The sequence below is a fragment of the Syngnathoides biaculeatus genome, chromosome 9, assembly GCF_019802595.1.
Source record: "Syngnathoides biaculeatus isolate LvHL_M chromosome 9, ASM1980259v1, whole genome shotgun sequence".
Taxonomy (NCBI): Eukaryota; Metazoa; Chordata; class Actinopteri; order Syngnathiformes; family Syngnathidae; genus Syngnathoides; species Syngnathoides biaculeatus.
The window spans coordinates 11720677-11735290 of NC_084648.1; the positions used below are offsets into that span (position 1 = coordinate 11720677).

General features: G+C 38.4%; 1 protein-coding gene and 1 pseudogene across 2 annotated transcripts in view; both read right to left on the reverse strand.

Moving 5' to 3' along the window:
* Positions 1 to 363: 363 nt before the first annotated feature.
* The window catches only part of gab1 (GRB2-associated binding protein 1), a 66621-nt gene continuing 52370 nt past the window's right edge, over positions 364 to 14614 (reverse strand). For both annotated transcript variants that reach the window (XM_061830228.1, XM_061830229.1), the window contains 6 exons: positions 13775 to 14075; positions 9635 to 9727; positions 8375 to 8468; positions 7168 to 7297; positions 3574 to 3699; positions 364 to 1470 (listed from right to left, as the gene is read on the reverse strand). In XM_061830228.1, coding sequence (XP_061686212.1) covers positions 1312 to 1470; positions 3574 to 3699; positions 7168 to 7297; positions 8375 to 8468; positions 9635 to 9727; positions 13775 to 14075 — 903 coding nt within the window. In that variant the 3' untranslated portion in view covers positions 364 to 1311. The remainder of the gene's footprint in view (positions 1471 to 3573; positions 3700 to 7167; positions 7298 to 8374; positions 8469 to 9634; positions 9728 to 13774; positions 14076 to 14614) is intronic.
* On the reverse strand, positions 12731 to 12849 carry LOC133506832 (5S ribosomal RNA; annotated as a pseudogene).

Genomic DNA, 14614 nt, shown 5'->3' on the forward strand with positions numbered 1-14614 from the left:
TCCATCTAGTGGTCGTCACAGGTAAGACAGGCAAAGAATAGCTGGGGGATCAGACATGAGAAATATGCATTATGTTTCACTGTTAGTACAGTCCTTGGCATCAATTTTAATTGACATATATAAACACATACATACATATATATATATATATATATATATATATATAATATATATATAAATGTAAAAAAATACAACCATTTTGTTGAACTGTTGCCTCATCCAAGATTAAGGTGGAAAAGATGACAAAGTAAGATAGATGGCTGTCAGTCTCGGTGGTCAAACTTGAGGGGTGTGAAAAGTACATTTAATACAAAATAGGACACACACACACTTTGAGATTGGATTTTATTTAGTCCACTTGGAAATATGTACATTTTTCTCGCAAGATTTAAAAAAAAAAAAAAAAAGGTAAGGCGTCATTCCCTTGGCAGCTCATTATCACAAAGAAACTGCTGAAGGTCCAACAAAGGTGACTTTTTTTTTTAGTAGGCACGTTTAAAAAAAAAAGATACACTTGAAATCGAATCAATTGCAAAAAAATATGTACAGCTACGACGGCACACACGTGGGATGTTTCACAGGTTAGTAAGGCCATTTTTGTGTTCCTGTTCCTGACAATAGTCTGAAATAAACCAAAGAAAAGGTCAGAAATGAGGCGAACGGACTGAAAACGTTCAGAAAAATTGTACGTCCACAGAATACAGCGTTAAAATAAATTAGTGACGACTTTTACAGTTCATTAGTATGCGTACCTTATTTCGACGCTTGGAACTTTTTACATCACTTTCGCGTAACTTTGAGGAAAAAAGTGGCGGGGGTTGTTGGAAAAGCTCACAGTAAATGCGTCCGATAATCACTATGATCAACAACAACGGTACGTCGTCACCATACCGGCAGGATTCTACCCTGCAGAATCTGCGCACCTTCGGAGTCGAACATGCTAAATATTCCATATGGATAAAAAGGACACTTCTTCCGATTTATGTACATAACACTTTTTGTACAGTCGTCCGCCACCTCAACGGATTCGAACCACAAGTGAAACTCAAACTGACGCACTTGTCGACACCTACAAGTTTTGTCCAGTTTCCGAGCGCTTTCTGGCCGCTGTTCGCAACTGACATCCTTGGACCAGTGGTGATAGAAAACCCTGCTAGTAAAAGTGTTGACGGATGATCCCGATTGGTCCGGTCGCTCTGCCGACTTCCGCAGAATCCTGCCGGCAGTGCAAATTCTAGATGGCGGAGTGGCTACGGAAGTGCCGCGAAGGACGAGGGCTCCGGGTGCGAAACAAACCCGACAAAAATTAGGTCACTTGGTTCCTTTGGAAGTTGTGTCCGTCTCTGTGGATTGGCGCCCGTCGTTCCAGGCCTCACGGGTGTTTTTAAGGGCTTGTGTCCGTTGCTGGTCCACCACCACGTAGTCCACGCGCTCATCCGACACTGCCATCCCAGAGCCGTTGCTCTTCATCTAAAACAGGAAGGGAGTGAGTAAAAAAAAAAAAAAAAGAAAAGAAAACCAGTAGTAGTTTAATTCAAAAAGTCAAACTTTTATCGAGGTGGACTACGCATGTTCATGAAATGTCATGATTTTTTTTAAAAATAGGCATCATTTACGACAAAGGAAAACCACAAACTCCCCATCTCTAGTAACTACAATATTTTGTAACAAACGGGAAACAATGGCAATGATGTAGATTAATGTAGAAATTAAGTAGGCTTTTGCCCTATCAAAAGAATTTTCCCAAAGTGTTTAATAACTCAATATATGCGTAATTAGTAAGACTTTTCTACCATATTCTAATTTACTGAGATGTACCTCTATTCAGTATCTCAAAAAAGTGAGTACACTCCTCACCTTTTTGAAAATATTTTATTATATCTTTTCATGGGAAAACATCACAAAATCTTTAATGTCTGGACCACCAGCAACAAAAGTGAGAACACCCCAACTTAAATATGTTACCCACTACGCAGTGTTTCTTCTTCTTTTCCTTTCGGCTTGTCCCATTAGTGGTCGTGTCATCTTTTTCTATCCAAGCCTATCTCGTCCATTAACCTTATTAGTCCATTAGTTAAAAAAAAAACAAAAAAAAACATTGAGAGGTGTATTCTCTTTTATGAGATACCGTACTGTATAATTATATTCTAAACTGTTTTTGTGATTCTCCTTTGTATTAACATTACCACCTCCTCTATGGTTTTCAAAAAGTTACTGCTCTTCGTGATCGGGTAAAATCTACGTACGTTCAATGCAGCGCGTTCTGCTTGTGAATTAAATTTATTAACACGACGGACGCATGGGGAAGACCCCTGCTTTAGACCGCAGGTGTCAAACTCAAGGCTCGGGGGCCAGTCCTGGCCCACCACATGATTTTATGTGGCCCCCCCAAAGGCAAATCTCGTGTGGCAACTTCCATCCATGATTGTTGCGCAAATCTGTACCAAAATTTCCAATTGTCATATACAGTAAAGCCTTTGTTCTCAAACATCCATGTTTTTGAACGAAAATTTTGAGGTATTTTTTGCTTCTGTTTTCGAATGAAAATCGGTACTCAAACACCTCCACAAAACCCATAAATACCATATTGCGCATAGCCAGACCAGCTGACCCAGGACACGCTTTGCTGTGAATCCCCACACCGTCGAAAAAAACCCTGAAATAACATATTGCGCGCGGCCAGACCAGCTGACCCACAACGCGCTTTGTTGTGAATTCCAACGCCGAAAAAACCTGGAAATAACATATTGCGCGCGGCACAAGCAGCTGACCCACCCACGACGCGTTTTGTTATTGTCAATTCGAACTCCACATGAAAGAAACCCTGAAATTACATAATGCGTGCGGCGCAACCAGCGGACTATTGTTATTCTGTATATCGCAACCTCTGTACACAGATGTGTCCCCGGTAGTGAATTTTTTGTCTTCTTATCGAGGACTACCGTATTAACCCCCAATCATGGCTCCAAAGAAGGCAAGTTGGTTGTTTTAAGTTATTCTGCACTTTTGCTCATAAAACAAAGTTTACAAGGCTGGGGGGCGAGTCGCTATAGATGCAGCAATGCACTCCCAGCCTAGCGTACTCTACTACTAAAGCATACATTTTAAGCAAAAATGAATATATTTCTTAAATTATTTTATTATATAAAGTATTTAAACTATACATGTATTTCTACAATGCAGTTTACTATCAATTCTTTTAGACTTGGAACGCATTATTTCTTTTTCCATTCATTGTAATGGGAAACATCGATTCGGTTTTTGAACAAATGACTTCTCAAACCATTTTCTGGGACGAATTGTGGTCGAGAACCGAGGCACTACTGTACCATAAGTTATACTCCAACTATTGTTGTGTTACAAACCCATTACCCTTGATTTCTGATTCCAAAACTAGTACATAAATTGATGTAAATAAGATTAGGCATTTTTTTTTTTTTTTTTTTTTTGTGGTTTCACAGTCATAATGGCCCTCAGAGGGAAACCGTAACTACACGTGGCCCACGACAAAAATGAGTTTGACACCCCTGATTTAGACATACAAGAGACGAGCGTCTATGGCCGTCAGCCTACCTTCCGAGGTGGAGTGGACTTGCCGGAGTCCAGGTCCAAATCCAAGTACTCCACCTGCTTGTCTCCCTTGGGCTTCACCATGGGGCTACTCCCGCCGTCCACAGTCATCGGCATCAGCTTCGTGCTCTACAGTCGCAGCCACAACAAAATGGCGTCTCATTGAAAGAACAAGAAAAACGCTGCGACACTGACACAAAACTCACTCTTGTGTTGTCACAATAAAATCCAAAAACCCGTTTTGCATGACAAATGTGAGCATGAAAACTAAATTAAAAATTACAGCCACTACTGAATTGCACTGGAATAATACAGTGGAATTAAAAGATAGACAGTTAGGAATTACATTCCATTGATGTACACAGGTGGTCAAATGTCATTTATGTTTTAGAGTTCACTATAAACAGTATGAAACTCATTTTTATACTTGCATGATAGTTAGGAATGCAACTATTTTACCAAATACTTCTTTGCAAAATAAATATGATGGTGACAGTTTGATACAGCAAATAAATACATTTTCTCATTTCCTAATGAGAAAAGTTGTTTTTGATCACAGATTAATCCTTTTTTTTTTTACACTTCTATAACACTTAAGAATGCACAAATGTTACTCCAAGAAATTTAATGTATACCTAATGAACATTTTACGGTTTTAAGGTTTGATGAATTAACATTCATTTCCGTGTTATTAAATTTAAAAATGAAATAAGTTCACCTTTTTTTGCACTTCTATGACAGTCATAAAAGGAAAAATATCTTAAAAATTTGCGGGTATAGTAACTGGTAATAACAGTTTTTATATTACCTAATCACCAATATTTAAGATTTCCTGACATGCATGATAGCTAACAACGCAAAAAAAAAAAAAGTTTTATAGTGGAATAAAGTTTTACGATGAATTTTACTGATTAATTTCAGTTGTATAATAAACTATGCAGAAATTCTATTAAATTGCCAAATAATATTAATAATATTTTAAACCTTTTTTTGCACTTGTATACTTAATGTTTAAAAATTGCCTATATAGTTAAATTTTAGATGGTCTGCTTCTACAGGGATTTTTGTAAAATTTAATTACCTTATAAAAGTATTTAACCTATTTTTACACTTGAGTAAAAATCTTAGTTTTACAGTTAGTACACATTTCATGGTGGCGATATTTTAACCCAGGAATGGACTAATTCCATTTCCATGATACCAATCTGAAAAATTGTATTTTGTTGGGGATTAAAAGTGGTGAAATATTTTTTAAACCCATGCATGAAATTTGAACTATAATAATAATAATTTGACCCAACAATTGATTAATTCCATCTTTTTTTCTTTTTCCTAAATCAAACACATGATGTTCGACCTTAGTTGTTCCACTGTCATTAAAAGTAAATAAATGGTGAAATCTGACTTGCAAAATAGATAAATAAAATCATTTCAATTTTAGCCCTTTGCAATTCAACAATTCCGATGAGTATTGTGACAACACTTGAGATACATTCGGACCTTGTTGTCTTGTTAATTTGTAAACTACACGTACTGTGGAGACATTAGAACTAGGATGGCGGCATACTAATCAACGTCCTTGCATCGAAAACCTCTCATCACATACAGTAGGGGGGGGTGGGGGGGAGGGGGTTTGGGGCTCTGACATGTTCCAACCTGGCAACCCTGCTCACCTCCTCTATGGTGTCAAGTTCCTCCACCTCCCTCTTTACGGGGGTGATGGGGACCGTGCAGTAGAAGGACTCATCTCTACACAAAAAGCAGGAGGAAGGAGCAGCAAGGTAAGGAGAAGAGCAGGTAAAAATAAAATAATAATAATAAATGAAGGTAAAGAAATGAAGAACTGGAGGGATTACGGCGGAGGACGGAAGGCGGTGAGTGGCTGGAAAAGGCGAACAAAAGGGTTAAAACAGGAATGGAACGTCCCGCTTCAAAGTTCACTGATGCATTAAAAGACATTCAATCAAGGGATATAACGGGGGGAAAAAAAGCAGATTTCTAACAAGAACTGAAAACCTGAAAAGCAGAAGAACAGAAATAGACCAAAAAGGAAAGCAGAACAACAGCGGGGAGGAAAACTGAGGAGTCCGTCTGGAGCAGCCAGTCATTTGTCCGCCGCAGTGTGTTGTTTGGCTTTGGGAGATGAGCAGGGACTCTAAAATTGGGATAACATGCCGATGCTACGCTGTGTCATTGGGAATATCATATTAATCAAACAATAACGGTCACGAAACTTTCATTTTGATGAGCCATTTTAAGTTTTGGTGTATGGAGCTTTTTTATATGGACTTCTTCCATTTGTATTTTGTATTACAATTTTAAGTGTATATTTAAAAAAAGAAAACATACAGAGGTACCTCCAAGGTCCAATGAATACCTTCAGACTAATGAAATATAAAATTCAGAGTTGGAGACAAATGTTTGGGTAAAATATGCCTAACCTTATTTTGTAAAGATTTTTAAAATGAACAAATCCTGAGCAACACATCTACTGAGTTCTTGTGCAAAAAAAAAAAAAAAAAAAAGGACTTTTAAAAAAGGATTAGCGACCTGTCCTAGCAGTCGTCTGGCTACGTATCACGTACTTTTTACAGCACTTGTGATCAAAAGGTAGTGTTTTGTTCATGTTGATGATTGCTTCCTCGCAGTTTTAACTAAGCTTTTTGTGAAGAAAGCTGACTGATTCAGTTTTTCCCCATTTTGTCCTTGTAATATAGCCGGCACGATCCACTCTTATTGACATTGCCATGGTAACGAGTCTGTCTGGTCCCATTTGAGTTAAATAGATCAAGCCCAATAATCGTAAAAAAACAGGATGGGGTTGTATCAGAATGCAAGTTTTTAATCCAACAATCTGACATAATGGAAGTGTAAAAGACCAAATTTGTCTTGTAGTCAGATCGGGCTTGATGTGTTTTTTACGACTTCTTTTTTAATAACTTTATTGACCGTCAGGTGTTTACTGTTGTAGATCAATAGACATGTGAGAAGGCTAAAAATAAACATGCTTTTGTATTCAAATGTACTGGGCACGATGGTGACGCGGAGTAAATATCTTTTTGAGGAGCCGACCAATGATTGGTCATCGTCATTGATCAGATCAGCAAACTATGACTGCAAAGCCGATCAACATAAAATGTTCATGATTCCGATATCACCGATCAAATTGGCGTAAAGTCTACTTTTAAATAAAGACGTGACTGTTAGGTTAGTTCATCATACAATGTGCCGTTCACTTCCCACTTGTTCTATGGCGGTTGTAATGCGTGTGATTTTTTCTTTTAACACACCATATTACATTATAGTTACATTCTTTACCCTTCCTTGCCAGTGTCTAAAGAGTGTTTTATTGATTATAACGTTACAATATTAAACTGGTTATTTTTTTTTTACATGTACAAGAATCAAGAAAGTTAAAATTATACTCAAAAGAATTCTTGTGCAGATAATATAGGTAATTGACCAATCATACGTACAAATTGGAGGTACCACACTATAGCAACAACCCACAAAGATCACATTTTTAGCTTCAAATAAGAGTACAGCGACTTTTATATAGCATGTGGACAGTTGTTAAGATAGTTGTGTGTTACATACTGGTTCATCTGACTGGTTCTTCATATTAGAGAGCATGGCTACATAATTCTCATCACTGTCCTCGGAGTCAGTGCTGGAGGCGGTGCTATGCACTGACGGGGGCCGGGCGGGCATGGGAAACCTAGAGAGACTGAGCAGCATTCACAATGTTTATACACAGACACACACACACGCCCATCCAAGAAAACACACACCCTCTATGGTGAACACAAAAACATGAGACCACAAGAGCCCCTGCGACATTCGACACAGAAATAGAGCTCAGCGCTGAGTGTTACATAAGCGTCAGGGATCCCAAAGCTGCTGGTATGAGCAGTGCTGTGGTCACCAAAGTCAACTAAATGAATGCATGAAGGGTTAGTGTCTACTTTAGTCTCTTCTACTCCTTGAAAAGGGTGTGTTCACACTCAATGTCCTTTACCTGGACTAACCAACCAAAATCTCAAAAGAGGAAGATTGTGCCCAATTGTCATACTTTAATTTATCACGACAAAAAAAATAAGTGATGCCCTATTTCCTCAAATTGTGGCCAGATATTTTTATTTGCCCAACTGTAGAGAGTATCAGGGTTCATTCATCCATCCATTTTCCAAGCCACTTATCCTCACGAAGGTCACGGGAGCGCTGGAGCCTATCCCAGCTATCTTCGGGCAGCAGGCAGGGTACACCCTTAACTGGCTGCCAGCCAATTGCAGGGCACACATAAATAAACAACCATTCACACTAGCAGACCTATGGACAATTTAGAGTCTTCAATTATACTACCATGCATGTTTCTGGGATGTGGGAGGAAACTGGAGTGCCCGAAGAAAACCCACGCAGGCACGGGGAGAACATGCAAACTCCACACAGGCGGGGCAGGGATTTGAACCCAGCAGTCCTCAGAACTCTGAGGCAGACATTCTAACCAGTCGACTGTGCTGCGGTCGTTAAAAAAAAAAAAAAAAAATTCCTTGTACAGAAAATTTCAAATTTAATTTTAGATAGTACATACAGTATGTATTTTAGTTTTAAAAATATACTCTGGAAATAACATATCATAATTATAAAAGCTGTATATAGAGGCACTTATTAAACAAAAGGTTTTAGTCCAAGTTTTAATTTGTTTGAGGAAATAGGAGCTTATTTTCTTCAACTGTCTGAACACACCCTTGGTTCTTTTCACCCTTTTTTATTTATTTATTTAAAAATGTAATTCCACACTTACTCCCGTGCGAAGGAGCGAGTGACAGGCGAGCGGACCGGCGTGCATGGCTCCTCCCATTCGGGCACAGGTTTGATCTCCAGTGGCGCAGGTTTTCCTGAAACAACGCACAACAAGGTCACTCATACAACAACTAACAGTAGTTCAAATATAATAATTCATCTTTTTGTGATATGAAGAATAGTAAGACAGCATTAGTAGGTTAATGGTGGTAAGTAGTTGCAAACACAAAATATGTGCTTTATGTGACTCACTATCACCATATGTCATCTCTTGTTTTAATCAGTATTTAGGATTTTTCCACAAATATTCCCGAGTGTCTATTTGGAGGTGGTGTTCATTATTTCATTTGAACTTTTAGTAAGTTGGTACTAGTGTTTTTGGAAAGGGATTTATTTGAGTTTTTTTTTCTTTTTCCTAACAATGGGTGGGTGCTAATGTTTTTGTCAGCAACAGTGCAAAGTTTAAAATAGGTTTAGCGGTTAACTCTCCAGTGCCAGTGTGTGTGTGTGTGTGTGTGTGTGTGTGTCTGAACGCTAGTCTATAAAGTCACTCTAGTTCCTATTGTGTTTTTAATAATGGGAAATGATGGCATCTTTTTGCAGTAGGTGTCAATTTGGAGGCTCCAGCACTCCCCGCAACCCTTGTGAGGATAAGCGGCAAAGAAAACGGATGGATGAATGTCAATTTGTTTTTTGTTTTTTTTTGCGTGGACAAGCCATATGTCAGGAATTTGAAGAAATAAATTTGACTATACTGATTTTAATCGCAGGGGATTTGTTCCAGAACCACTGCACGATAAAGATCCACAAGGTAACGGACATATAACGATTTTCTAATTTATATACAGTTTAAAGCGTTACGCGCAATGCCAATAACAAAAAAAAAAAAATAATCATGTGAGGCGCAAGTATGACAGCAACTGAAATCAGTATTTAACATGTGACTGAATTGTGAAGTGCACGGTGTACGGTTGAGTCCAGAAATCAGCAACCAGAAGGAAAAATTGCTAGTTGGAGATGATATTTAATACCAGAGTGACTAAGTAAGAGTTAGTAAAGAGTTAATGATACCGGTGTCAAATGTAACTCCCTCACACGAGAAAGACCAGTTTAAGCCTTTGGTTTCATACTCCATTGAGGCAAAAATGGTTGTGTTTTCATTTGTGACAGAGATAACCCAACCACCACTGTGAACATGCAGCAAAATCAAGAGGAAGACAGGTCAAGAGGACTTTCATTGAGTTCAGTGAGAAGTACCTACCCTTGCGTCGTCCCCGTGGGAACTCGCCTACAGTTTGGGAGTCGCTTCGCTCTAAACCGACCCCCTTTGCTCTTATTACTTTAGGACTCTGACCTGATTGGCGAAAGAAGATGTAATCATTTCAATTCACATTATTGCCAACTTTCCTGCCATGCAAAGCCGTACAACGCCCAAATCACCCAACCCTCCCAACGTCCCCCCGATGACATTAGCCATGACAACACAAGAGCCATGCTCCGCACACCCACCCCCCTCCCTCCCAGAAAAACATTCACCACACACCTTCCCACACAAAGACTGACATCACAGCTGTGCAGCATGCATGACGAGCTGTGCAAAAGCACGGAGAGTCCTTGGAGGCGTGTTGTGGCAAGAAGAAAAAAAAAAAAAAAAAAAAAAAAAAGGACGTGTTGTCGTCTGACACGCACATGGCATTCATGCAAGGCAACCTTTGATGTTTTTGAAAATTGCCTAAATAGTTCAGGCAGCAGTTTAAGATCAATTTCTATTTTTGTTAGGTTTGATCTCCATAAAAGGAAAGAACACAAAATAAAGTCAGAATTTAACCAGAATTAACATCTTGGGATTGTTATGAGGAAAGATGTCATGATTTCATTAGACTAAAGTAGGAATAGATAAAAGGTCAGAAAACTAGGAGAAAGGAGTAATAATTTGCAAAGAAGTAAACTGAAATATTCTGCGTTCTTCCCTTATATTGGATAAAAATCATAGTATCAAAAGCTAAAAAGTCCAAATTAAAGAAAGGGTTAGATTTGTTTTAATTGAATTAAGTCTGAATTAAAAAAAAAAATCTAGAAAAATAAGTCAAATTTACAAGGGGAATAATTTTACAAAAACAAAGTCCAATACTACGTTAGAAGATCCTGTAATTTGATTTGATATAATATTTTAGTAAAAAGTTGTAATGTGATAAAATTGTTGTAACCTATTGGTAAGAGGTATAAATTCACGAGCGTTAACTAGCAATATTATATGTCAAAACCCTTAAGAATCAAGCCCTGATTTCAGAAAGTAAGAAAACGTTTAAATTTTACAGGAATAAAATCATAATTTGCAAGAAAAAAAAAAATTCTACAAGAATGAAGAAGGAATGGTGTTCAATGTAATATTACAATAATAAAGTCTGAATAGCTACAGAAAAAAAAAGCTGCAATGTGAATAGTTAATATTGTCTAAATAATTATGTAATAATATAATTCTGAGATTATTAGAAGAAAACAATCATTAAAGTATATTAAAATGCTGTACTTTTACAAGAATTGTAACATTATAAGAAATATAAATTGTATCCGCCACGACATCCCCCATCAAGACCATGAGCTGCACGGTATTCACAGAGTTGATGCATGGGGCATAAGCAAGTACCTTAACTGTCCGTTATATAAAATGTTCAACGTAGGAGCTCATACTGACTGTATGGTCAGTAGCCCCATCTGAATACATGCACCGTCACATCCCTAGAAATTGCAGTTCAAGGCTAGCTGAACCAATTTCCTTAAATCGCGTTTCCCCTTGTAGTTTCTGCACTCAACTTTCAACTTCATTGTCCTCTCTGACTCCTCCATTACGCAGCGTTTGGCCTAGATGGTAATTTCCCCTCGCTATAACCTCCCGCATCAAAGCACTCCATTCACACGCTGGAAACAAAGGGGATAGAAGGTGACCACTCCGAGTTCAGCCACCCCATGGCACAGGGGAAACAACATCCACCACCCCACCCTCCAGACCTCTTCCAAAAAACAGTCTGCAGGGCCTGAGCCCTTTTACAGGGAGCTGGCTGTTCTTTTTTTGTAATAGGATGCAGCAGGCATCAAAACTAATTCAAGTCCTGCGATAAGATACAAGTTAGTGCATTTGGGATTCGCAACATTAAGATCTGACAGGCAAGCAGACACACAAATGGGTTAAGACTACTGACACAGATGGCTCATTCGCAGCATGTACTGCAACGTTGGCATACACCAACAACACAAGCACTCAATTAGTACACAGTGGTATCTTCAAGCTCCTGCAAATGCCTTTAAGGGACTGTATTCTTGAAATTTTCCTTTGATTGTTTGTATAAGAATAGTTGGGTTTCCAAAAGGCCTACTATAAAACTATAAAGTGTGGATTTTAAACAAGTCAATTTGTAGTTATCTGCCAAAAACGTAAGCATATCTTAATTTTACAAGACAAAAATGGGCACGTTAGGATACCATTACAATTACATTTTATTGTAATTATATTACGATTTATACAAATTGCAAAAAAATAGGGAGTTGCAATTTAACAACAAAGTCGGAGCAATTATAACAAAAATGTTATTTTATGAGACAAGTGTTCATTTTTAAAATTAGACAAAAATGTGACAAAATAATGTAATTTTACAGTAATATTTTTTTGTGTAACTGTCGGGGATAAAAAAAAAAAAAGTGCAAGATAAATCCAAAGAAAAAAGTTAGCAATTTCTACAAGGATAACGTAATCTCATGTGCAAAAAAATGGTACTTCAATTAGTTTTACTAGACTAGGATCAAAATGGGAGTATTATTTATTCAAGTTTGGAATATTTTATTGTTTCTAATACCTTAATATTGACCTCTACTTGTATGATAGCATAATACTTTAATATTAAAATATTACATAAAACACTGGCTTGTGGGGTAAAATGTTATGAGCTTGCGAGTCGAGCAGTGTTTGTTTTTACAATTACAGAAGAACGCGACAAAATGTAATTTTACAGGAATATTTTTTTGTGTAGCTGTCGGGGGAAAAAAAGTGTGAGATAAATCCAAAGAAAAAAGTTAGCAATTTGTACGAGGATAAAGTAATCTCGTGTGCAAAAAACTGTTTCTGTAATTAGTTTTACTAGACTCGGGTCAAAATATGAGTATTATTCTTTATTAATGTTTGAAATGTTATTTCTAATATTAACCTCTACTTGTATGAAATGTACTTATTCTTTTCCTTTCGGCTTGTCCCGTTCGGGGTCGCCACAGCGAGTCATATCAGATGAACGCACATTTGTTTGGCACAGTTTTACGCCGGATGCCCTTCCTGACGCAACCCCTCTGCATTTAGCCGGGGGAGAGAAGCTTACAGCACCTGGTATTCCCAGGCGGTCTTCATTCCTGGTACTATCCAGGGCCAAACCCGCTTAGCTTCCGAGATCTGATGAGATCGGGCGTTCTCAGGGTAGCATGGCCGTACCGTAAGCAAATTTACATCAAAATACTTTGTATAAAAAACATGTACTTAGGTGGATGGAGAAGATATATCGCTATTGTGAAGGAACCTGGTCCTCAATCCGCTCCATCTCGACAAGTATCAAAGAACCTTGTTTTCCGATCATTGTATCCGACACAGGGACGGAACCTTTCATATGGGCTAAAATACGGGCTTTGTCTTTAATAATTGACACACCACGGTCGACCGACTGAAGCCTTGGTGGTGTTGGCTTCGCTCCTCTCTCAAATCTTTTTGTGATCTTTTGCTTCATTTCCATGGTAATGGACACAGCTTTCTTCTTGGGGGCCATAATGTCTAAAAAGGAGGGCGAAAAATGCGAAGATACTCCCGGCGCACAAACACGGACAAGCGTTAGCCAGACAAAATGGCGGAGGGGGGACGGGCGTTGTAAAGTCGAAACGTCTTAGGTTGAGACCGTCTTAACCCGAGGACTCCTTAAATCATAAACCCGAGGAGTCATTGTTCCTGCGGCTGCTTCGAAACAGCCCCCATCCCCTTTCACCCGAGCGAGGAGGAAGTGCTTTTACCAGATTTGCCGAATCTGGAAATAGATTGCGCACAGACCCGATTTTAATTGACAGCTGATAGTTAAGGGTGCCGTAAGTTCTGCCCAATCAGCTGGCAATTAATGGGCAATTTAATGTGATGTGTCCACTAATTACTAAATTATTTACACATTGTAACATATGAAAAAATTCCGTTTCAAATAAAAGCGTTCCAGTTAGTGGACACATCACATTAACTTTAATATTAAAATATTACATAAAACACTGCCTTGTGGGGGTAAAATGTTATGAGCTTGCGAGACAAGAAAATTCAAGATGGGGATGCGTTGAATCCTGGAGATACCACTGTAGTGCTCAGACAAGCTCCAAGGCGAGTGCCCACCTTTGCGATCCGGTTTGAGGTTGCGGTCCACAGGCGGCGGCTGGCAGTCGTTGGGCAGGGGCCTCCGCGGCGGAGTTTTGGGACTGGAACGAAAACCCATGTGGGCCGGAGGCGGCACTTGCTTCCCCAGTGAGGAGAACTCCATGGTGCTGGGCGTCATGGGCACATAGTTTGTCTCATGCACAGGTTCCGACAGGCTGCCTGAGTGGTGGTGGGATGGGGAATTGGCACTCATGGGGACGTAGTTCTGGTCCACCTCTTCTGTGGACTGGCTGCCCACAGGCATCATGCCTTTATTTTTCTAGAAAAGACCAGTGATTTGCAGTTATGAAGATTTTAAAGTTGAGCTCTTTGATTTATTTTTAATTGAAAGAGTTTTTGTTTTTATGTGAATGTCAAACCTCGCAAAGATTATGGCATTACAATCTAATTCGTCCTTCCCATTCCAAAAAAAATAAAATCCAGTATTTTTTCAAGAATAAAATCTTGAGTAACGAATTGTAATTTTAATAAAAAATGGTAGCATGGCCGCCCCAAAAAATTGATAATCCTATAAGAATTAAGTAGAAACGTTGCGTCAAAAATTAAAACTTTTATAACAATAGTTTTATCAGAATACAGATCATCTTTGAGAAATGAAATTTTCAATTTATGAAAGGTTTTCATTCTTTGAAAAAAAAAAAAAATTTCTAATATAATGTGAAAAAATTACCTTGTGAGAATGAAGGATCAATATTTTTGGATTGCGTTGCAATTTCACAAATTAGCATTCACGTGTCAAAGAATATTTCAATTACAAAATAAAATGATGAATGGATTTCTAGCACTGACATCTCAAAA